The sequence below is a fragment of the Convolutriloba macropyga genome, chromosome 15, assembly GCF_964194025.1.
Source record: "Convolutriloba macropyga chromosome 15, txConMacr16.3, whole genome shotgun sequence".
In the NCBI taxonomy this organism is placed as follows: domain Eukaryota; kingdom Metazoa; phylum Xenacoelomorpha; order Acoela; family Convolutidae; genus Convolutriloba; species Convolutriloba macropyga.
The window spans coordinates 15,568,694-15,593,548 of record NC_134482.1 but is presented as its reverse complement, the minus strand read 5'-3'; the positions used below and the strand labels follow the sequence as shown (position 1 = coordinate 15,593,548).

The 24,855-nt window shown below is 38.6% G+C and overlaps 4 protein-coding genes across 4 annotated transcripts in view; 1 reads left to right on the top strand and 3 right to left on the bottom strand.

Annotated features, from left to right (window-relative positions):
• Positions 1–13,054, bottom strand: part of LOC142354350 (uncharacterized) — a 76,113-nt gene extending 63,059 nt beyond the window's left edge. Inside the window, exons 1-5 of the mRNA XM_075406623.1 lie at positions 12,755–13,054; positions 9,882–11,311; positions 9,392–9,580; positions 9,000–9,163; positions 8,310–8,619 (exon numbers count right to left, since the gene is read on the bottom strand). Of these exons, the coding sequence (XP_075262738.1) occupies positions 8,310–8,619; positions 9,000–9,163; positions 9,392–9,580; positions 9,882–11,311; positions 12,755–12,770 (2,109 nt within the window). The 5' untranslated portion in view covers positions 12,771–13,054. The remainder of the gene's footprint in view (positions 1–8,309; positions 8,620–8,999; positions 9,164–9,391; positions 9,581–9,881; positions 11,312–12,754) is intronic.
• The window catches only part of LOC142354050 (uncharacterized), a 110,644-nt gene extending 87,064 nt beyond the window's left edge, over positions 1–23,580 (bottom strand). The window contains exon 1 of the mRNA XM_075406319.1: positions 23,560–23,580. The gene's annotated coding sequence lies outside the window, so the exon portion shown is untranslated. The remainder of the gene's footprint in view (positions 1–23,559) is intronic.
• On the bottom strand, positions 17,392–19,279 carry LOC142354437 (tubulin alpha-1A chain-like). Its single transcript, XM_075406731.1, has one exon. The coding sequence runs from the start codon at positions 19,196–19,198 to the stop codon at positions 17,843–17,845; it is 1,356 nt and encodes a 451-aa protein (XP_075262846.1). The 5' UTR covers positions 19,199–19,279; the 3' UTR covers positions 17,392–17,842.
• The window catches only part of LOC142354048 (mesotocin receptor-like), a 66,175-nt gene continuing 60,870 nt past the window's right edge, over positions 19,551–24,855 (top strand). Inside the window, exon 1 of the mRNA XM_075406317.1 lies at positions 19,551–19,603. Within this exon, the coding sequence (XP_075262432.1) occupies positions 19,586–19,603 (18 nt within the window). The 5' untranslated portion in view covers positions 19,551–19,585. The remainder of the gene's footprint in view (positions 19,604–24,855) is intronic.

Sequence of the window (24,855 nt, the reverse complement as noted above, 5' to 3'; positions counted from 1 at the left end):
GGCAGCTTTGGTGAAATATACATCAAACGACTTGGACAAACCTGCGAGAACTGCACAGACACAAAGCTGTCCGGTATTTCAAATCCTTTGTCCGGTTTCTGAGGACAGAGTTGAATCGGTCAGAAAAAATAACTAATGATGCGAAAAATTCCAGAAAAAGAACACCAGCAAGACCCAAATAAATGCTATGAAACAATTGGAAGATTGCAAGAAACTAGCCGCGAAGATCTGTTAATTTTGTAGATCTGCAGTTACAAAAAGATTTAAAAAAGACCAAAAAAAGAAAGTTCTATTTTAATTTATTGCTGAGATGCTTTATAACGCCGGAGGAATTGCTCTCGAACGACAGGCGGTGCAACTGAGATCAGACAGAATGTAGCTTAGAAAGGTTTCAAAGGCGTAAAAAAACAACCCCCAAGGGTCTCAAACCCCTAACCTCTAGTCTGACGGTCCAACCAAAATTTTGCATAAAAAGACAATTATAATAATTAAATCAAACTTCGTTCGAGAGAAATTAATAAAAAAACAGACCTGAACAGAGAAATTTCTCCAACTTTTATTAATTGCCCACATGCTAAATTTTGATTAAAAATCTATATAACTTATTGCGTCTTCTACCAGCTGCTCTCAAATAACCATCAATAAGAGTCTCACACATGCGGTAGAGCTTATCTTCTTGAAGGTAATTTTGATAGTGAGGAAAGTCAATTTTGAGAGTGAGGTCAGTCATGTGTGACCAAAAAATTAATCAAGCGATTGAACAAAAAAACTAGCTCAAATAAGTGAAAAATGATGTCACGCAAGCAACTCATGTCATCGCGACGTCAAAATGCCGAAACAAAAATCTTCACGAAAAAAAAAAACAAAGCGAGACGAAGACAATTCTAGAATTCTATTTAAGAACCGAAATACAGTTCAAAAAAATTTCATTGAATATACCTACAGCACAAGACCTAGAATCGGCTTTGGAAGGATTCAAAAACCACTTAGGAGAAAAACAATTGATTTCAAATTGCCACATGCAAATTAAAAACAATTTCCATGACCCCGAATTTTTGTTCAATAACCGTCATGTTACTCTACTTAAAAATAAGAGTGGAAACTATTCACACCGCAAAACCACTCGCTTTATCTCTTCACTTATTATGTCTTATTTTGTCATATTTCCCAACAACAAATATTTCATCATAACGAAACTGTACTCAACTGACCTCTAAAAACTCCGTAATTAAAAAACCTTTTAAACCTTACTAAAGACATTAAAACAAATCAATAAGCGAAAAAATGCAAATTAGGCGAAATTCGCCTAAAAATCAATAGAATAGATGAAAATCTACAATTTAGCATCAAAATCATATTAATTACCACAAATCTTAAAATCCCTTTCAAAACGATCCTGAAATTAAAACCATATTATAAACATAACCGGAAGATCGCCGAAAATTAGCCGTCGTTGCTTCCCATAAAAGATTGGTATTGAAAGAGAAAGAAAGCATTATAAAATACCTTTTTGTACACAAAAAATTTTTGAAGTGCAAACTTTTTTTATGTCATTTTGAAGCTGAATTTACTCCTGTTTCGTAGTGAGAAGACACAGGAGCTAGTATCAATACCAATAAGCATTAGAGATGGTAACCAGGAACAAAGTTTTCAGTAACGGGTATCTAAAATTGGGCTTTATGGGTTTATCCCATTTCTACTTTTGATTTCATTTTTTGATACTGACTGTTGATTCTGAACTGTTTTGCTGAGCAACTGCTGTCTAAAAACACTTTTAGCAGAATGAAAGAAGAGTGAAACTACCCTAGAACAATCAAAAAGATATCACGCAAAATGTTGAAACATAACTGACTAACGTCGTGCGAATTGCTCTCAAACGAACGGCGGGCGGTTGGCTTCGTCAATAGCTTTAGCTTGATTCGACTCTGCAACTTTTAGATTTCTAGCATTGTTAAAAAAATCAAAAACTGATATTTTAAAATTTTGAAAAATATTGCTAATTTAAAAGAAAAGCTTCAAAATTTCGCAGTGAAAATGTTCAAAACTATTTTTAGTCTTCGGAGTTATGTCAGGTAACCCGTCGGCAAGACTTGAAAAGCTTCGTGGTCCCGTAATGACGTTAAACTCAGAAAAGGTCAAAATAATCAAAAAAAATTTTGAAAACGGTCGCAAATTTTAACAAAATCTTGCTAAAATTCAAGATATTAAAATCTTCAAAACCATTTCATTGTCTCAAAAGACTATCCAGTATGCCTTTTTCAAGCTTTAAATAATTTCACTGGTTCGTAAAGATTCATAAACTCTGATAATAATTTTCCGAAAATTTGGAAAAAAATTAAACTACAATAAAAAATTGCTAAAGCTGGAGTCAATAATATTGATAACAATTTCAATAACTGTAGAAACTAATCTGCAGTTTGTTGTCAAACCTTCGAGCGGGTCCCTGGGTACCTGATGCCGGAAAAAATTATAAAAAATTCAAAAAGATTAAAAAAAAACTTGAAAAAATTGCAAAATTATTTAACAAATTTTGATATTAAAATCTTTAAAACATTCCATTAGATCTAGAAGCTATGCATTAACCTATAATCAAACCCTAGAGGAGGTTATGTGACTCTTGAGGCTGGAGAAACCTAAAAAATGACAAAATCTCAAAAAACTTGAAAATCGCAAATTGCATTAAAAACTGCTAAACTTTGTGATAAAAGTTGAAAACTAATCCATTGCCAAAAACATTTTCCAGTAACTTTATTATCAAATCCTAACGGAGATTCTTTTTTCGGCTGAAAAACCTGAATAATGACAAGAAACTTGAAAAAATGAAAAATTGAAAGTTTTTTTAAAAATGCTAAAATTCGAGGTGTTGAAATCTTGAAAAACATTCCATGACATTTAGAAAGTATACAGTAACATATTGTAAAACCCTATAGGAGGTTTCTGGGATCTTGCGGCTAGAAATCCAAAAACCAACAACAATTTCCAAAAAACTTGAAATTCAAGTTTTATGAAAAAAAATGGTAAAATTTTTCGTATTAAAAAATTGAAAAATATTCCATGGCAAAAAAAAAATTCAGTAACTTATTATCAAACGCCTAAGGACACGTTTTCCGGCCCTGCGTCTGGAAAGACCTGAAAAATGAAAAAAATGTCAATGAAAAAATTTGTCAAACAAACGATAAAATTCGTAATGTTAAACTGTTTAAACCATTCCACTACCACTAGAAACTATGCAGTTAGATTTCATAAAACTCTAGAGGAGGATCCTTGACACCTAGGGCTGAAAGAACTCAAAAAATTACAAAAATTTTCAAAAAGCAAAAAAATTGTAAAAATTAGTATCGACAGATCAGTTGTTCGTCAGTAGCCGGGGGGAGGGGGGCTGATTGGGAGGGAGGGGTGGGCAACAGTCGGGTGGGGGGCAACAGCCCGGTGAGGGTGTGGGGCAGCAGCCCGAGGAGGGGGGTGGGGGGCAATAGTGTGTGGGGGTCAACAATGGGGGCGCCTTCAACCTCTAGGAACTGCCCTTCACACCATAAGTATACGTCTCCAAAACGGTTATAGCTAAACAGAGCTGAAAGGCTCTAAGAGCACTTAAGGCCCGCTGGGCGCTACCTGTTTATCCCGTTTTTGAGGATGAAAAGTCAAAAGTGTCAGACAAGAAATCGGTCGAGCGAAAAATCGCATAAAAGACCGACAGGACTAATATAATTGCTACAAACTTCATTTGAGAGCAATTAATAAGCTGTGATCTAATTTTTTTTTCTGCGACGAAGTAAAAAAAAGGAGCGCTATAATAGCCAGCTGAGAAGCTGAGGCGGCTCTTAATAAGAAGCAAATGTCAAAATCATCAGAATACTCCAGCTACTGGTGCTATCAAGCTCCTGTGTAAAAGCAAACCCACTAACTTCGAACGAATTGCTATTTGGCGAGGCAAATAATTTGGAGAGACATAGGCTAGAAATTTTATGATGCAAAAACTAGTGACGGGTTCCCAATCGCGACCTCCCGAATGCCCGTCCTGTACAGTAACCACCATGCTACACGGGCTATGAACCGTCTCCTCTCACAATCAGTTTTATTTTAGCAATAGACTTAATTTCTGAATGCTCGCGAGTGCAAAAAAAATCAAGCGTGAAATCACTCGGAACAAATTTTAAAGTCAAGCGTGAAATCACTGAAAAAAATATAAAGTTAAGCGTGAAATCACTCAGAAAAAAAATCAGAAACAAGCTGAAAGAGAAAGAAAGTATTATGAAATACCTTTTTGTACACAAAAAATTTTTAAGTGCAAACATTTTTTATGTCATTTTGAAGCTGAATTTACTCCTGTTTCGTAGTAAGAAGACACAGGAGCTAGTATCAATACCAATAAGCATTAGAGATGGTAACCAAGAACAGTTTTCAGTAACGGGTATCTAAAATTGGGCTTTATGGGTTTATCCCATTTCTATTTTTGATTTAATTTCTTGATACTGACTGTTGGTTCTCAACTGTTTTGCTGAGCAACTGCTGTCTAAAAACACTGTTAGCAGAATTAAAGAACAGTGAAACTTCCCTAGAAAAGTCAAAAAGATATCACGCAAAATGTTGAAACATAACTGACTAAGGTCGTGCGAATTGCGCTCAAACGAACGGCGGGCGGTTGGCTTCGTCAGTAGCTTTAGCTTGATTCGACTCTGCAACTTTTAGTTTTCTAGCATTGTTAAAAAAATCAAATAAAAAACTGATATTTTAAAATTTTGAAAAATATTGCAAAATTTAAAAGAAAAGCTTTCAAAATTCGCAATGAAAATGTTCAAAACTATTTTTAGTCTTCGGAGTTATGTCAGGTAACCCGTCGGCAAGACTTGAAAAGCTTCGTGGGCCCGAAATGAACGTTGAACTCAAAAAAGGTCAAAATAATCAAAAATTTTAAAAACGGTCGCAAATTTTAACAAAATCTTGCTAAAATTCAAGATATTAAAATCTTCAAAACCATTTCATTGTCTCAAAAGACTATCCGGTATGCCTTTTTCAAGCTTTAAATAATTTCACTGGTTCGTAAAGATTCATAAACTCTGATAATAATTTTCCGAAAATTTGGAAAAAAATTAAACTACAATAAAAAATTGCTAAAGCTGGAGTCAATAAAATATTGATAACAATTTCAATAACTGTAGAAACTAATCTGCAGTTTATTATCAAACCTTGGAGCGGGTCCCTAGGTACCTGGTGCCGGAAAAAATTATAAAAAATTCAAAAAGATTAAAACGATTTAAAAATTTTTGATATTAAAATCTTTAAAACATTCCATTAGATCTAGAAGCTATGCATTAACCTATAATCAAACCCTAGAGGCTCTTGAGGCTGGAGTTACCTAAAATATGACAAAATTTCAAAAAACTTGAAAATCGCAAATTGCATTAAAAACTGCTAAACTTTGTGATAAAAGTTGAAAACTAATCCATTGCCAAAAACATTTTCCAGAAACTTTATTATCAAATCCTAACGGAGATTCTTTTTTCGGCTGAAAAACCTGAATGATGACAAGAAACTTAAAAAAATGAAAAATTGAAAGTTTTTCACAAATGCTAAAATTCGTGGTGTTGAAATCTTGAAAAACATTCCATGACATTTACAAAGTATACAGTAACATATTGTAAAACCCTATAGGAGGTTTCTGGGATCTTGCGGCTAGAAATCCAAAAACCAACAACAATTTCCAAAAAACTTGAATTGCAAGTTTTATGAAAAAAATGGTAAAATTTTTCGTTTTAAAAAATTGAAAGCTATTCCATGGCAAAAAAAAATTTCAGTAACTTATTATCAAACGCCTAAGGACACGTTTTCCGGCCCTGCGTCTGGAAAGACCTGAAAAATGAAAAAAAATGTCAATGAAAAAATTTGCACGTTTTGTCAAACAAACGATAAAATTCGTAATGTTAAACTGTTTAAACCATTCCACTACCACTAGAAACTATGCAGTTAGATTTCATAAAACTCTAGAGGAGGATCCTTGACACCTAGGGCTGAAAGAACTCAAAAAATTACAAAAATTTTCAAAAAGCAAAAAAATTGTAAAAATTAGTATCGACAGATCAGTTGTTCGTCAGTAGCCGGGGGGAGGGGGGCTGATTGGGAGGGAGGGGTGGGCAACAGTCGGGTGGGGGGCAACAGCCCGGTGAGGGTGTGGGGCAGCAGCCCGAGGAGGGGGGTGGGGGGCAATAGTGTGTGGGGGTCAACAATGGGGGCGCCTTCAACCTCTAGGAACTGCCCTTCACACCATAAGTATACGTCTCCAAAACGGTTATAGCTAAACAGAGCTGAAAGGCTCTAAGAGCACTTAAGGCCCGCTGGGCGCTACCTGTTTATCCCGTTTTTGAGGATGAAAAGTCAAAAGTGTCAGACAAAAAATCGGTTGAGCAAAAAATCGCATAAAAGACCGACAGGACTAGTATAATTGCTACAAACTTCATTTGAGAGCAATTAATAAGCTGTGATCTAAATTTTTTTTTCGACGAAGTAAAAGGAGCGCTATAATAGCCAGCTGAGAAGCTGAGACGGCTCTTAATAAAAAAACAAATGTCAAAATCATCAGAATACTCTTGCTACTGGTGGTATCAAGCTCCTGTGTAAAAACAAACCCACTAACTTCGGACGAATTGCTATTTGGCGAGGCAAATAATTTGGAGAGACATAGGCTAAACTTTTATGATGCAAAAACTAGTGACGGGTTCCCAACCGCGACCTCCCGAATGCCCGTCCTGTACAGTAACCACCATGCTACACGGGCTATGAACCGTCTCCTCTCACAATCAGTTTTATTTTAGCAATAGACTTAATTTCTGAACGCTCGCGATTGCAAAAAAAATCAAGCGTGAAATCACTCGCAAAAAAACTTTAAAGTCAAGCATGAAATCACTGAAAAAAAAATCAAAAGATAAGCGTGAAATCACTCAGAAAAAAAATCAAACAAGCTGAAGACGTTGAAAGAAAAAAGCTGAGGTGGCTATTCATCAAATCTCTAAACTAAAAAATTAAAAACACTTCAAACATTCCACTCTTCAATTTTGTTCAATACCGAAACCGATCAAGAGTTTTGGCGGGTTTCATTTCCTGTTTAAACATTAACTCCAATGAAATTGAGCCACCGTTGATGCGCTCAACGCACATCTGGATTGAAACGGGGAAAAAAAGGAGAGCGAATGACAGGGTTTTTTTCTGGAAAAAAAGGAGAGCGATTGACAGAATTTTTTTCTAAGTTTCAAAAAGTATTTTAATTTGGTGTGCAGTTTCATTTAGATTCTAAAATTATACTTAATTCAGCTTCTAAGCTGAACGCTATTAAGCTGAATAATATTTGCCAATTAGTATTCGCATTAATGACCTTTGATAACCTAATGTCCAATGGCTTAACGACCGGGCTTTATCGGTTTATCTCGTCTCTTTTGATTTTGCTCTTTTGACCGTAATCAACAGATTGCGTAATTCAAAGAGTGAAAAAACATCAAAATGAATTCAGCTGAAACAGAAAGAGGTAATAGGATAAATGTCATAAAAAGTAGCGCGAATGAAAAAAAACAGCAGGACGACCTACATAGAAGTCCTGACCCACAATTCAAAGATTTCTAAGCACTAAAGAAAAGGCTCTGAAAGAAGAGGTTGGACCATGAAAAGATTGTGAATCGAAAAAACTCACAAAAACACTCGCTTCGCTTTTCGTTCCATGTCCTGTTTCGGGATGACCAAAATCATCACTTCAATTTGACTTCAAAATCATGAATATGGTGCGAACAGATCTTGAAAAAAACAGCGTGACAATACAATGCAATTTCTGCTGAATTGTAGAAAAAGAACACCCTAAATACTGGTCGTTGAGAGCCTGACTGCAACTTTTTAAAAGACACTTCTCGAACACTCCTCTTCGAGTCGTAAAAAGACAGCGCCCTAATAAAATTCAAAAACACTAAGTTGTAAACAAAGAAGGCCAATAATGGCCTCATATTTCCTTTGCGGCTATTTATAAATTGTTTTTAGGGTACAGATCTTTTGGTCACAGATAAATATTAGTTTATTGCAAGTTATCGTTTTCAATCCAAGAGAACACTAAAAGGCAATGTTATTCCGTGGTGTCTTTTCCAGCTGACAATTTGTGTCTTTTTGAAGATAAAAATCACTAGGTCACGTTCAAAGCATCGTTTAGGAACAAATACGTCGCGAAGTATTCAGCATCCTGAGTTCAAAAGCATTCACTCCAAGCAAAACGACTACTATTTCTGTAGAGCTACTTTTCAAACTTTGTAATTCTGTCAATTTAACAGCAAACTTACTGTTGTCAACTTTGACACAATCGACTTCATCTCAGCGTGTTGATCCCTCAATCCTGCTGCTCTATGATTTCTCTGGGGTTCAGAGCTTACAGCAACTTGAATAGGAGCACTGCACTTCTGACACAAATGCAGATTGTGGTCATCAGTTGATGACGTCACACTGTGATGACTGCTCATTTGTTCCTCCGACTTCTGTTTGAGTTCTGCCAATTCTGCTCTCATTTCTACACAGTCGCTTTCCAGCTGTTTCATTTCGTCCGTCAGCCGGCCGATCAAGTTGAACAATTGCATCACCAGAACACTATTGAAGCTGTAATACAAAGCAAACCCCAGTGATTCTGGATTTTGGATCGTCCATGATCTGGCAAGAAATATTTAAAGATCTCATCGGATATTTTTGTAAAAAAAAGAGTAAGAATTCCCGAATTACTGGTTAAGTTATAACTTTTCTGGTGCAACCTTTGCTTTTGCTTTTGTGACCCCCAACCCCCAACAATTATAGTATACACATATAACTATTCCCCCTAAAAAACGTTATTAAAGAACCAATATACCCATTATAGTTGTGAAGTCAACTTTTAGCCGAAAAATTAGACTCCAAGTAGAAAAATAACCTGATTTAGATTCTATTTCCCTTTCATCGTGTGAAATTAATTTCTTTTCATGCCCTTTATCAAATGCCTTACTAACTCATCATCTTTGTGTGTTGACAGAACATCATCGCTCCCTCCTGTCTCTTCCAATCTGAACTCATCAGAACTGGAGGCTGGCAGATCCACCTGCAATTCAACCTCTGGTTCCGTCTCTTTCTCATCACTTGTTCCAAAAACATCTTCAGAGGAAAAATCATCTCCCTGCAAAAAAAAACAAACTCTTAAAAATGAAAGCTTTGAAGAGGTAATTTTAATTCTTTCATTTCTTTTTGTTCCCATGTCATAAAAAATTTAAAATACTATTTGTGTTGAAACTGTTTTTGAGAGCACCTCAGACCTGTATTGGGACAAGTGCTCAAAACCAATTCTTCTCGTTTCATAAAAAAACCGCCATCTCAAATTTTGTTACTTTTTGAAGTCAATCAATACCTGGGCTGTATCGTGGTGGTATTCTTCCAAGATATCCTCAACTTCGCCTGAAGAGGAACATGAGGATCCATAGTCTAAATTGGTCTCTTGAAAATATTTTGACTCACACACTGTCACCTCTTTTTGTGCAACCCATTCAGCGAACTGATGTTTGTGGTTGTTCACAGAAACGTCACTCAAGAAATGGACCTGAAAACTCATCATGTAATTTGGATCAGTTCAACAAAATTGAGCAAACCATTATTACTTACCAGATTAATTCAACTATTCGGTCTAGTAATTCAACGAGTTATTTTTCTATCGAAAAATTTCTATCATAGCTACAATTTTCGATTTACTTTACAATGCACGCAATTGATTACTTTTAAACATTTTCCCATTATAATTTAAAAATTTCTATCTCAAGTTACCAAATATCAAAAAAGATGCTGAATTCAATTTATACAAGCCTCCTTTTACACCACAAAATCTCAATTAGAATTTTTCTGACCTTAGCGAAAAATCGTCTTGGAGGAACAATCATAGAATCGACGTCTTCCAAAAGGACTTCTTCGCTCCGACCTTCGCACGCATGCTGGGCCACCTTGCAACCCCAAACTGCAATTGGTGCTCGTGTGACTGAACAACACTTTCTGTTCTGTCGGACTGATGATGAAATTGACCAATCAGCGACCTCTTTGGAATAAAACTTGGGAATCCTAAATTCAAGACTGCATTCATTACTCAACGCTCCGATTGTGACATCCTGGCTTCTTATGAATCGTTTTGTAACAGATGATGCTCGCGATGACGATTTTGAACCTCCACTTTGAATGTAGAAATTGCCTGCGCTTTTAAACGGCACGTAAAACTCGTCTGAAATAGTAGACGCCGAGTCCGAATCGAAGATCACAGGATACGGTTTTGGGGACAGCACAGATCTGAAATTGTATCCGCGGGCTCCGTGTTCGAAGATCTCTCGAGGCCCCCCAGCTGCACTCGCAAGATGTGACTTCAACGAAATTTTCTGCTGAAAATTGCTCGGCTGACGAGATATAATTGGAGCCGTTCTTCTAGCGACTATAGGCGTATTTCTTTGTGCAACCGGTTTGAAATCCTTAACATTTGAGATGGTCGGATCAATTTGGTCCGGATTTGGTTTGCACTCAATTCGCTTTACTGGTTTGTCGCTGTTTCTTCTTGATATTGATGGCGAACGTTCGACTGTGCTCAAGAGAGAATTGATGCTAGACGCACTGGTTCCTCCAGTCAAGGAGGTTCTGCTCGATCTTAAAGTACTATGAGTACTTGTTATTGGGTTCCCAATCGATCCGTGAGCTCCGCCCGACGGGGTTACCTGCCGACCTCCTTGAGATTGTTGAGCTGATACGAGTCTGGTTAGTTCATGCAGGTTTGAACTCCGGTTAGGGTTAGAAAAAGTCGACCTCGAGTTCAAAAGAGGCGAAGAGTTAGGATTGGTATATGATGACGTAAGTCTGGAATTGATCGCAGCTGCTGCGAACAGCTGTTTCTGTTCGTAAATTGGTAAAATGTCGGGCGGTGCCATGCATACTGGGGGGTTTGAAGCAACCGGAACCCGGATAAAGTCATCCTGAGGTCGCCTACTCTCTCGCACAATCGGTATATCTCGGTTAACTGATGTAAGGGTGAGGTTAGCAGGGTTCGGGGTGCCATTTTGACTTCGCCTTCTGGTTCGAGTTGGCAGCTCCTGGACTAAAGATGATGGCCGTGAACTACTCTGTGACGACAGTTTGTCCCGTTCAGCGTTTGATCTGATTCGGTGTCGTCGGAGCAAGACCTGAGAAGCCGTCCCCGAATCGTAGTCATAGTTAGTTGAGGATGAGTGGAGATAAGATCTGGTTCTTGAGTCCCGAAGAGCGGCTGCTTCGTTCCAGTGTTGCTCTATGGGCGATACGAAATCTGAAAAGGCAATTGGCAATTATAGCTCAAAGCTTAAAGAACAATCATTTTATGCAAATTTGCCAATAAATTCACTAAAATCGCTCTCTTGATTCAAGTTATTTTCTCTTTTCAAGTATGGGCAGATATGACCTAAAAATTCAGTTTGAAATACTGAAAAAAATAGTAAACATAACCGACTAACTTCGGGCAAACTGCTGTCAAGCGACCGGTGAGTGGTTGGCGTTCGTAGTAGCCAGCTAAGGTTTATGGATGCTAACATTGTGGGGGGGGGGGGGGGAGGGAGGGTGAAGTAGGAAGGGCTGGTAGAGGGGGGTATAAATCGCCAGGTGGACGGGGGTGTTGGGGGTGGGCGGGGGGGGGACTGAGGGGGGGTTCAAACTTCTAAGCTTAAGAACCACCCTTCTAACCATGAGTGTCTCCTCAAAACAGTTTTGGTGAATCGAATACTTAGAGACTAGTAAGGCTTTCAGAAAGCTGCTCAGCCACTTAAGACCCTCCAGGCTTTATCTGTTCTTCATCCCGTTTTTGAGGATGAAAAGTTTAAAGGGTCAGTCTAACTATTTTCTGCAATTCCAAAAATAACAAACAGCTCGGAAACCTCTTTTGGTGTTTTAACTTTTAAAACAGCTCATTTAGATCGAAATTTATCGCAAACTTTATACGGCGAAGTAGTGGCTATCCAGTGTTTCTCGATTTCACGAAAATCCAGTTTTTGGATTCAATTAATCCAAGCAAGTCAATTTTTTGAGGTTTCAAACCATTGAGGTTAGAAACAAGGAGCTGCAAAATACTGATTATTTTTCTAAAGGAACTTTTGTATTGAAGTGAATGCCAAAAAACTCATTCCGAAATCAAATCCTTAATATCTCTCGCGGTTTTTAGCGTTGAATTTCGGGGGTTTTTTTCCAAAAAAAACGTACTTAGAAGAAAAAGATTGAGTACCATTTCTATAATTTCTAAAGACCACAGATAAATTGTTTCATTAGAATTTTCACGAAATTTTGATACTTCTCGATCAGCGTCCCAGTTTTTGAGTCAGATCATTTTGAAACTTTTTTAAGTTCTGTCTCTTTATCAGTAGACGCTGTTCGCAACTTTTACGTTTTGAGCCTAGCTAATGCATTGTCATTTTTAGCAAATTTTTCACTATACATTCCGTGTCAAGATATGTCAAGCTATTCTTATGCACAATTTACATTAGCTTGTTTTCTCTAAACAAACATTCTAACAACAAACAGTTGATAATTAATTCGTGATTGCGAGGGTTGAACGATCAAAATCATCCCAGAAGATTAATTGATTTGTTCATTTGAACTAAAAATTTCCTTTTAACCAAGATTGTTGGAAAATACGTCTAACTAGGGAATTTAAATAATGCGATTCGTCATTATTCCGCAAATTGGGATGTGATTGAATAACAAAATAAAGTATCCGACTTACCTGGGCAAGCGTCCATAAGTTGACGTCAACTGCCATTTCAGCAGTCCATGCGGTTACCTCTTGTGTTGGTACTAATAAGGGTTAAAAAACTAATCAAAAATAGGGTTATTTTGTGGTTAGTAGCGGGGTGGTCAAATCAGCAAAGGAATGCTTAAGATTCCTGGATCCAAAAATGGCAAAACTGTTCTTAGTTCAACCCATAGCTCAATTTTTCTGAAGCGACTTGAATTCAAATGAAATCTAGTTCAAATAGTGAATAAATGTTACAGTGCACCGTTAGGAGCAATTGTAAACTTAAACACGATTAAGTTTTGAGACGAAGAGGGTTTAAGGCAAGACGTTTATTGTGGGTAGTTCTCGAAATCACTAGTTCAGTTTTGCCCAAACTTACAAGGAATTGAAGCCAAGCTTGCCATAAACAGTTTTAACACGCTTGCTTTTCCCCAGTAACTCTTATCAGCGCACAAAATTCCAGCTCTGAAGAAATTCGAGACCCACTTTGTTGCGACTGTACTCGAAAAGAAATTTGAGAATGATTCAAATCTAACTCAGTAACTTTTGGAAAACGTGTTTCCAATCGCTTAAGCTACAATGACATTCCTAGAATAATAATAACTAGAATTACGTGGGGTTAGCTAACCAATTTCAGCTGAAATGTCGCTCTAAACTGAAGTTAAAACAGAGTTTAGTGCTTGTCTTTGCCCGGAAAGAATTCAGGTCACAAGATCTAGAAAATTTATAGAACCGAGAAAGTACTGTCGGGAACTTCGCAGGGTGGAAGCTGTATGATTAATAGAGTGCAACTAGCTTTAACCTGTTTTGGTCTTATCTAATTTGGAAATAGGTTCTCGTTGGCCACTAAAACTACCATGAACAATCAAGAGCACAAGACCCGATTTATATTATGCTAAAATTTGGGGGGAAAATTGCTGAGACTATCGTCCTAAATTAAACTCTTCACTATCTCTATCCATATTTTGAAATGTGACAAAAAACGAGTTTTAAAAACCATAAAAATTCGCTGTTTAGATGTGTAAAAGACCCCCTTCTCCCCCCAACAGGGCGACTCTGATTATTAAAATTGTTGCATTCTATTTCGCGCGCGTTAATAAAAAGCATTAAGTAAAAACGACAGCTCATTTTCGGCTTCGTAAACCCCTATTAAAGCTACGCTCAGGCATTACTCCGCCTGACGCAAACGTCTGCTATCAGGCAAATTACACTTAAAAGAACAAGTGACGTCTCCCCAGATTACATAAAATCAATTTACTGAAACCTATAAAAGCAGGAAATTAGAGACTCGTGTATGAATAATGTGGAAAATAATAGACGCCTCCATGTTCTCCCTAGTTAAAACAACTGCTCTTATTTTGATGCAATTTTGAACGTGCCTACAACCGAGTTCAACTCTCGTAAAACTTCGAAATGGCTCCAATTTACATCGCGCGGAAAAAATCATATGGCGCTTCAAATTTCGCTGAAAACGTCAAAAATTGCTGTATAAAACATATCACACGGTTTGATTTGCCTTCTTTCGATTCTGTTTAATTTGACCCGCAGACTCAAACAAAAATGTGAAGTCCTCATCACTTGAACTAAGTTGCTCTAACGAATTTGTTTAAACGAGAGGGTAGTTTGATCCTGCAATCACTCGAGCGAGACCCAATATGAGTCAGAACTGACTGAATGAGAGTCGTGTCAAACGAGGAAATAAAATTGTATCACTAATATACCGAGAAACGATTCGATGCTTTACGCTCGATATTGATTGTATTCCAACCGCCGTTTGACACTACTAGTGGTTTGTTTTACTGACATTGGGTGATGTTCAGAATGAGCCCTCAGCCCCGCTTCATAATTTTTGTCAGAAACACATCTGGCAGAAGAACAACATTAGTCGTGCTGGCTCATCCGGTCACACTTTCGATTAGATAGCAGGCCTGCCTCGTTAATGTATGTTTCTTAGTTGACTCGTTAAACCGTCTTTTTCTGGAGTTAGTTATGTCCCTCAAAGCTGCCTAGTTGAAAATATAACGAAAAAAAGGGAGATTCGGTAAAGCGCGTGCGCATTAAATGTTCGGCCCGCATTTCATCATATTCTTGTTTGAAGACCACCACAGCAAAACAGACCTGTCGAAGCGAAAAGTTATTTCACAGTTTAGCTTCTTAGTAAGAAAAGTCTAAATTAAATTTGAATAGCCGCGAAGCGATAGCAAACTATTATTGATCGAACAATGCCCTTCTATGCAATCCGAAAGATTTGAAATGTACTGTGGCGCTGTCTTTGATTTATGTTCCCTTCACACTTCTTTCGACTTTATGATGTCAATGAGAAGTCAAAGAGGAAAGGTGATTTCAGCAATAACGGAGAAGAAAAGACAGCAAAAAACGAGCCATTTCAGAGCATAAAAATTTGCTGCCAGATTGGAGTCAGAAACTTCGCATTTGAGCATATTCTCGCAAATTTTTTTCATATGTTGGAATTAGATTTCCGTTTTCACTTTCTACTTTTGATGACAGCTACTAAACATGAAAACCTTGAGTAACTATGATTACCAGATATTATAAAAATAAATAAGTATTATTATTAAAAATAAATATGTAATGCTATTATAAAAATAAACAAGCAATAATACCTAAGCTCAGCATATCATTGTAACCATAAGCGTAAAAGGATAAACATAAACCGGCTAATTTTGGAAGCATTGTTCTCGAACCACAGCCGATGCAATTTAATTCAAGGGCTGTAGCCTAAATAAAATTCTTTATGGGTGCAAAAACTAGTTGCCCACGCCGGATTCGAACCAAGGACCTCCCGATCCCTCGCCAAAAGCACTGCCCACTTGGCTACCAGGCCCGCATTGTTGCTATGCTGCAATCGATTTTATTTTAGCAACAAGCTTTACTTCGGAGTGAGAGCAATAGAGATCAATCAAAAATTAAGAACGAAAGCATGAAAAAAGTCACTTGAGAAGTCAAAGAATGTTCTAGAAGAAAAACGCAAAAACGGTCACGCGAAAAATTTGCATAAAAACCAACACGTTCACATTAATTGCTATGAAATTCGTTCGAGAGCAATTAAAAATTCTCCTAAAAAGGAACTAAAAAAACTTAAAGGTTCAAAACTTTATACCTCATTAGCTCCCCGAAAAATCGCTTGGTAACTTTCTGGTTTACAAAATTGGACCAAAAAAACTTAATACTTGATTGGGTGCCAGAGATTTTCGGCTGAATAGTGAAACGCTGATCCAAAATAATAAAACTTTACTAACTGTGAAATAACAGCGACTCTTCGCCCAATATTGGTTCCTCGGCAACGGTCCAAACCTTTCGTGAGATTTGCGTTACAAATATTTTGCTACCATGAAAAAATGATTCAATTCCAAACCTTTATACATAACAATAAACATTATGAATTAGTTTCGTCGAAGTCCGTTTGTTAACATTGCACGCAATCTTCAGACGCAACCCAAAGCAATGGCGAACATCAAAATCTCTTCAACAATTACACGATAAACAACCGAATGGATTAAAAAACACCAAATAAACTAAATTTATACAACCAAAAACAAAACTTCACTCAGCTACACCAAAAATATATAGAACCGATAGCCATAAGAAGCAGCGATGTCTGTTGGTATACAATCAAAAGCAAATGTCCGAGATCTTGGTGTATACTTCAGTCAGAGCCTTACATGGAACATGCATATCGAAACAAAAATCAAAAAAGCGATGTCAGTTTTATGGATGATAAAAAGAAACGTTTCCCCGAAGACCTCAATGAAAACCAAACTTTGCCTCTACAAATCGCTTATCCTTCCAATAATTACTTTCGGGTCCACATGTTGGTGGGCAAGCATGAAAAACTCGCGTCTTTTGGAAAATTTGCAAAGACAAGTCACCAAATGGATAACCAATAAATATTCCAGCGATTACAAAAGCCGTCTATGCCAACTAAATCTTTTACCCCTGCCAATGTTTTTGCAGATACAAGATCTTATGCTCTCCAGAATTACAACGTCTTTTTCTGAATCGGAGTTAGGGAAACTGTGCTTGGTAAATGAGAACTCAAGAAGAATCGGTCCCACTTTCCACGTACCTCACTTCAAATCACAGTTTGCTCGCTCCAGCTTTGTTTGCAGGACACTTCGACTAGCCAATGGACTACCACCGTGCATTGACATCCAAGAACCACGTGGACTAAAGATGGCACTAATCAGATATTTCACCCAAATTTTCATGGCCAACTTCAATGAACTGATGCCGTGCACCTGGAGAATCATGTGTGACTGCCCAAACTGCAGAGACAACAGACAAGCAGCAATCTGATATGGTCAAATACAGGGAGCGATTCCTTTGCCGAAATTCTCAACCAACAACAACAACAACAAATGCTTGGTGGATTGCATGCGGTCTCGAATTACAGATATAAGTCTATCAGGCCCTATGCCCAAGTTTTCAACTTTTGACTTGATAACACTTCTCTCTATATATCTATTTTTCGTAAAAATCACTGATCCAGGGATTTCAGGATGACCCAGGATCTAGTTGGATAGTACCCCACTTAATTTCGACCAGAACGACTGTTCATGAGGCCAGAATTCTCACATGCCTGCATTTATCGCTATTAAAACGACTCAACACTGGTGATAAATTAAGAAAAGACAGTATAGACAAGTTATTGCACTTTGGCAGCTTTAAACAAGCTCACATCACAGAAAGCTTACAACAAAACTATATCACAGCTGATTCAAAAACAATCAAACGCACCACAAGTTCAAAAGCACTAAACGCAAATAGTGAAGCACAGCAATTGTCATTGGACGCTTGGTTCCTGCCGTTCAGTAATAAAATGTCCCTTTCAGTTGCAAAGCGAGCAAATGTTTAAAAATCAAAATGACAACTCAAAAGCTTATAATGAAGTTGTATAAACATGCAAATGCGCGCGCAGATACTCAATTAGTGGCGGCTTTTGGCTTTTCGTAGCAACAGACGATGATTACCAATTCATCTTTCCGGGACATATTACAATACAAAGAACTATGAAGTTAAGTTCTACTTGGTTATGGCTTCTACGTTGCTAACTGATCAGTATTCCTCTTCGTCTTCTTCGCCTTCGGCTTCAACTGAATCAACGCCAACCTCCTCATAATCCTTTTCTAGAGCAGCCAAATCCTCTCGAGCTTCGGAGAACTCTCCCTCTTCCATACCTTCTCCTACGTACCAATGGACGAACGCTCGCTTAGCGTACATCAAGTCAAATTTGTGGTCCAGTCTCGCCCAAGCCTCGGCGATCGCGGTTGTGTTGCTCAACATGCACACAGCTCTCTGGACCTTGGCAAGGTCACCTCCAGGCACAACCGTGGGTGGTTGATAGTTGATACCGACCTTGAAGCCAGTAGGGCACCAGTCTACGAACTGGATAGTTCGTTTCGTTTTAATGGTGGCAATTGCTGCGTTGACATCCTTGGGCACTACATCACCACGGTACAAAAGACAGCATGCCATATATTTTCCATGTCTGGGGTCACACTTCACCATTTGATTGGCCGGTTCAAAACAGGAATTCGTTATTTCAGCGACGGTCAGTTGTTCATGATAAGCCTTCTCAGCAGAGATGACAGGAGAATAAGTTGCGAGTGGGAAATGAATTCTTGGATAGGGAACCAAATTGGTCTGAAATTCGGTTAAATCCACATTCAAAGCCCCGTCGAACCGCAGCGAGGCAGTTATCGAGGATACAATTTGTCCGATCAACCTGTTAAGATTGGTATATGTCGGACGTTCGATATCCAAGTTTCTTCGGCAGATGTCATAGATTGCCTCGTTATCGACCATGAAAGCGCAATCGGAATGCTCCAGGGTGGTGTGAGTCGTCAAAATTGAGTTGTAGGGTTCCACAACAGCAGAGGAAATTTGTGGTGCTGGATACACTGCAAACTCAAGCTTTGATTTCTTTCCATAGTCAACAGACAGTCTTTCCATAAGCAATGAAGTGAAACCTGATCCCGTTCCACCACCAAATGAGTGGAAAACAAGGAATCCTTGGAGCCCTGTGCACTGATCGGCCAACTTTCTTATTCGGTCAAGAACATTGTCTATCATTTCCTTTCCAACAGTATAATGGCCCCTAGCGTAATTGTTGGCTGCGTCTTCTTTGCCAGTAATCAACTGTTCAGGGTGGAACAACTGCCGATATGTCCCAGTTCTGACCTCATCTACCACTGTACACTCTAAGTCCACGAATACCGCTCTAGGAACATGTTTTCCAGCTCCAGTTTCACTAAAGAAAGTGTTAAACGAGTCATCACCCCCTCCTACAGTTTTGTCACTCGGCATTTGTCCATCAGGTTGAATACCGTGTTCCAGACAATACAACTCCCAGCAAGCATTGCCCATTTGCACACCAGCCTGACCGACATGGATAGAGATACATTCACGCATGGTTATGGTTGATCAAGATGTCGCAAAACACGAAGAAACAAAGTAAACTGAAAAGTAATAAAACCCTTCAACCAAACTGTCGGAAAAATTTTTATATGACGGGGCCAATTACAGATTCTGTTTTCTGCCTTTTCACCATTGTCTGAATTCGTCAATTCGAAGATTAATCTCGAATTAGATGATACCCAAAAAAGGAACAGGTAAACAAGAAGGCTTGCATAAAACTATAATGCATCACGTCACCAATTTTATTGCAGAAAAATTTACGCCAGTAACCGTTTTTCAGCTGATGTTTCAAAAAGCAGCAAGGAAAGGGTTTCTGAGTTTCAACGGATGTCAAAACCGGTAGTGTGATCCATCCAATGGACGCAACAGTGAGCCCCCATTATGAAACATCACAGCATCGTATGTAAATTTACCGCTAAAAATATATGCTCATAGCATCGTCAAACAGAAACAAGGCATTATAACTCTTTTAGAGCTGCGTCATATAAGTTAATCCGGGTCTTTCCCATTATAGCCCCCCCCCCATGAAATTATAGCCCCCCATTATGGTATAATTACCATGTTTGGGGGGGCTATAGGTTATCTGACCACTAAGCTGGGGGGGGCTATAATGGGAAAGACCCGTTAATCCTGTGCCCCCATGCAGGAAGAAACGAGCGGAACGAAGTAACTCTTCTCGACGTCAAGTATTCGTTGCTCACTTCAACGACTCGATATTTGCACGCTTCTACGAAGTTTTTCGGGCATGACTTAGCAAGTGAGTTGAAGATCTTTACGCCGAAGAAACAAAGGCTGAACCTGGACCCCAATAGGCCATTCGCTTTAATGTCTAGCCTCGCTTTCTCATCAGTGGTAGTAGTTTTTTGTATAAAGAACTCGCCTTGAAGCAACTGAAAGCCGGCTCAAACTCGACAACATAGCAAACTTCTTGCTTAATCTCAGCAAAGGGGTCTTGGATCTCATTGTGTCTCATTTTTGTATACCCACCCGTCAAACATTGGAGAGCATGTAATAGCATGAACTTTTCACCATGATTAAAGGGCGTATTTTTGGCTTCCATATTATGTCTAACGCAAAGTACGTCTCAAAATTCGTACATCGTGAAACCGTAACGTGATCTATTCTGTTTCCCCCCAGTGTTTTACGTCCCCAGTTACAAATTAAATGTTGTTATAAAGCACGTTACTATAAAATAAAATAGCATGTGCGCCTGGAGGGCGTAAGAAATTAAGCCCACTAAGCTGGGGGAGGAAACAGAATAGATCCCCGTAACGTTTAAGCGGTAGAGCTCTGAGCCAGTTCGAGGCTCCTTTTACCGAAGCCATTACGTGTTGCTCGGTCTGAAGGCTTTCCATAAGATCCTTCTTACGCAATCCAATTATATTCAGGCGTGCTGTTCGTTGGTCGTGCGTTATGCGTTCTTGGGTGCGATGAGTATTTGGTAGATCCTCATCTTACAGAGGAGCGCATGCGATTAGCGAAGCGGCGTACTCCGTTTCATATTCTATTTGCTCCTTGATGTTAAGTCCCTCCTCACGGGTTGGTAGCGAAAACAATCGCTGTGCACTTTGAGATTTCGGAGAGTCAAAAAAGGACAGTAGTACGTGGGTTTGGATGTTGGCTTCCGCATTTGTGAGTTTGGCGTTGTCTTAGATACAAAAATTATTTTTTGTTGCATGCTTTTTGTCAAGCACGCGCAAGTGTTTTGTGGAGATGTTTTCTTTGCTACCTGCACAAATTTTTTCAACAAATTGGAAAAGTTTTTAGCGGTGGTTAGATTAAAGGTCTCATAGGCTATCCCATTGCCTATTTCAGATCCCAGAATGCGGCAACCGTCAACAATTTCAACGGCCGTCCCCTCATACAACCACAGAATTTTGATCTTCGAGGCCTCTTTTACTATTATTTGACACTTTGAGGCATTCAAAGTGTAGCCAAATTACCTATCATGTTCAGCGAGTTGTTTGAAGAACAAGAGTAAGTCCTCTAATAGTCCTACTCTGCTGAAATTGTCCCTGTTCTATTTTTGAGTCGCTTGCATAACGGTGGCTACTCCATACACAACCATAGCAATGGTGCCCCCTTGAGTTGTACCCTCTACGGACTGCAGTGTTTAACCTGCGACGTATAAGTCGGACGGGGCCGAATATGAGTTTTGAACAACAAAATTCAAGGTGGACAATTTTTTTTAATTTTCAACTGCCAAGTTACGGTTGAGGCAGTTGAAGACGTTCTGTACGTCTATTAGGAGCACAAATTCATTTTAATGTTGGTTATATTGCAAGCGCAACGGGTGAATTGCTTGATTAATCCTGAATTTGCGGCAAAGTTTTGTTTTGCCGCCCGAGAAGCGTAGGTTATTTTCTATACGCTTGATGTTGCGATGAAGAACTTCTCCTACGCCAATAGGTCGAACACCGGCTTTTTGATTAAAGGGATTAGTCTGCTTGCGCTCTACGCTTCAAGAGAATTTTGAGACACTTTTTCAGTTGCCAGACGAACATCATCTTGGGCTATCGTTTTCGCTATGTGTGCCGAATCTTCTTTGAAACAAGTCAAAAATCGTCTCGACTGGTTTGCGTCTAAACCGTACACGTTCCGTAGCTGCCACGAGTTTTCAAGGTTGCCTTTTAACTGCTGATGCGCCTATTTTTTCAAAGATTGCGTGGTGCTAGAGCATTGACTCAAACGAGTTTTTGTTGACTACGTAATTGAGAATTACTTAGAAAAGAATCGGGTCTTTCTCTTTGAGCAACTCATATGTATTTTTTTGTTAATTTTATCCTTTGGTGATAATATGCCGGACGATGGTTCACCAGTAAGACACTTAATGGCCTTCGAAATTTTTCCGGTCTCCATAAAGTTGTTGAATTGTTTCACCTCATCAAATTTGTCGTTTTTAGGGGTCTTACAAAGTTTATACTGCAGAGCTCTGGCATCCAGAAGCAGCTCGTCAAGGCTGCATTGGCACTATAACTGTAGGCGTCGGTCAAGTGTCTTGGTAACTGACCCGTCTTTGGTCGATTTCACCAAAGTTGGAACCAGTTGGGGAAGATAGCGGCAACTTTCAATGAAAAATATTTATAGACACCCCTTCTACAAACTGTTTAAGATTTTCACCAAAGCATTCAACGATCTTTTGCACAGCTTTGATTTTGTTCAGTATTATGAAATTTGTGCTCCAGTAACATATCTTCCTATGGATTTTGAAAATCATACCGGCATTTCGTGGCAGTTAATGCTAGATCGTTTTGTAAAATTTATTGTTTTCTTCCGCTAGGTTATGAGTAGGTCGTTGCAACTATGGGTCCATCCTTGGCATCATCAGCAACAACCTGCGCTTCTCATTGTGTTAATAGGGTTGTATGGCCTTGGCTTTTGGTAGGGGGCTAGAGGGCAGGGGTGGGGTGGGAACGTTGCAATCACCATGTGCTGCTTTTGAATTACATCGCGGACATTGAAACCCGGGTGTAAAGACAGCGGAGCGTTTGAAGTATCTACATTTTATGAGCAGCCACTTAGAAACATTCCATCAAACGCTCGTTTTCCTTAGAGGGGTTTTACAATAACTGCCTTCACTTTGATCATGAAAGCCGTTGAGCAAATAATCACATCCAATGACGTTTGACATTGCGGAAGAGGAAAAACTGAGCTTAGTAAGGAGCAAAATTTTAAATCAAGTAATGAAGCATCCGAGCAAAGAACTGCTTGCCATAGTATGAAAAAAATGTACACTTTGTCTAGAGAAGAAAGTAAAGCCATAGATATTGTCGAAACTAAGGATTATTGCACAAATATTCAATAATTAGAGAAGTAAATTCTTATTGATATAGGGTTGACTAACTGAAAGACTGATTTCTGGCACAATTACATTTGAGGGATTGAACTTTATATACATTATATCTAAGAGACACTGCCAATCTTTAGCGAACTTTTGGATAGTACTTCGATTATCATTAAAGCCGGCAACAATAACAATTTAAAGCCGAAATGAGTTTGACGAGCTCTTTTAGGGTGGCACCTTTGTAGAAGTGAACAATAGATTGCACGGTTCTGGAATCCAAATACCTTGTTCCTGACGTCCCAAAATAATCCCATCAGACCAATTTGGCATCCATTGTTTTTTGAATCGGCTCATGTTCTCGTAAGCAAAGAAAACGAGCAGAACAAATTAAGAAATTAAAAAAAAATCAAACTAAACTATTAATTTCTGCTTTGATTGAAAAAACCGAGTCGATTAAGTTTTTCAGGAAAATCATTAACAAAACGATTTTTCAAAGAGGGGTTGGCTCTGGCGATGCTCAGTTCCAGAAGTCCAGGTGCGAGCGTCAGGCGTTGAAAATCATAGCATATCTATTTAATAAGTTTATCACAACGATTAGGCTATAAAACCAAAATGATTGGGTAACCTGAAAGTTTGAGGTAACCTACATTATTCGCCGTTAGATATAGATCACGTATCGTTACATAGTAAATCATTGTGTAAAAAAGGACGTTCGTCTGGGGGTGCATATAATATGCGCCCACTGAACTCGTATAGATAACCCTTCTGCAAACTGTTTAAAATTTTCACTAAAGCATTCAACGATCCTTTGTACAGCTTTGATTTTGTTCAGTATTATGAAATTTGCGCTCCAGTAACATATCTTTCTATGCATTCTGAAAATCATATCGGCATTTTGTGGCAGTTAATGCTAGATCGTTTTGTAAATTTTATTGTTTTCTTCCGCTACGTTATGAGGGGGGCGTTGCAACTATGGTCCCATCCTTGGCATCATCAGCAACAACCTGCGCTTCTCATTGCGGTAATAGGGTTGTATGGCCTTGGCTTTTCGTAGGGGGCTAGAGGGCAGGGGTGGGGTGGGAACGTTGCAACCATCATGTGCTGCTTTTGAAATACATCGCGGACATTGAAACCCGGGTGTGTGTGTAGACAGCGGAGCGTTTGAAATATCTACATTTTAGGAGCAGCCAGTTAGAAACATTTAATCAAACGCTCGTTTTCCTTAGAGGGATTTTACAATAACTGCCTTCACTTTGATCATGAAAACCGTTGAGCAAATAATCACATCCAAGGACATTTGACATTGCGGTAGAGGAAAAACTGTTTAGTAAGGAGCAAAATTGTAAATCAAGTAATGAAGCATCCGAACAAATAACTGATTGCCATAGTATGAAAAATGTACACCTTCTCTAGAGAAGAAATTAAAACCAAAGATATTGTCGAAACGAAGGATGATTGCACAAATATTCAATAGTTAAAGAAGTAAATTCTTATTGATATAGGGTTGACTAACTGAAAGAACGATTAATTTTTTCAGGAAAATCATCAACAAAACAATTTTTCAAAGAGGGGTTGTTTCTGGCAATGCTCAGTTCCAGAGGTCCAAGTGCGAGCGTCAGGCGTTGAAAATCAGAGCATATCTATTTAATAGGTTTATCACAACGATTAGGCTATAAAACCGGGGTGTGTGTGTAGACAGCGGAGCGTTTGAAATATCTACATTTTAGGAGCAGCCAGTTAGAAACATTCCATCAAACGCTCGTTTTCCTCAGAGGGGTTTTACAATAACTGCCTTCATTTTGATCATGAAAGCCGTTGAGCAAATAATCACATCCAAGGACGTTTGACATTGCGGAAGAGGAAAAAC

Coding starts and splice junctions, on each gene's coding strand:
- LOC142354437 (XM_075406731.1), bottom strand. CDS start 19,198: ATGCGTGAATGTATCTCTATCCATGTCGGTCAGGCTGGTGTGCAAATG.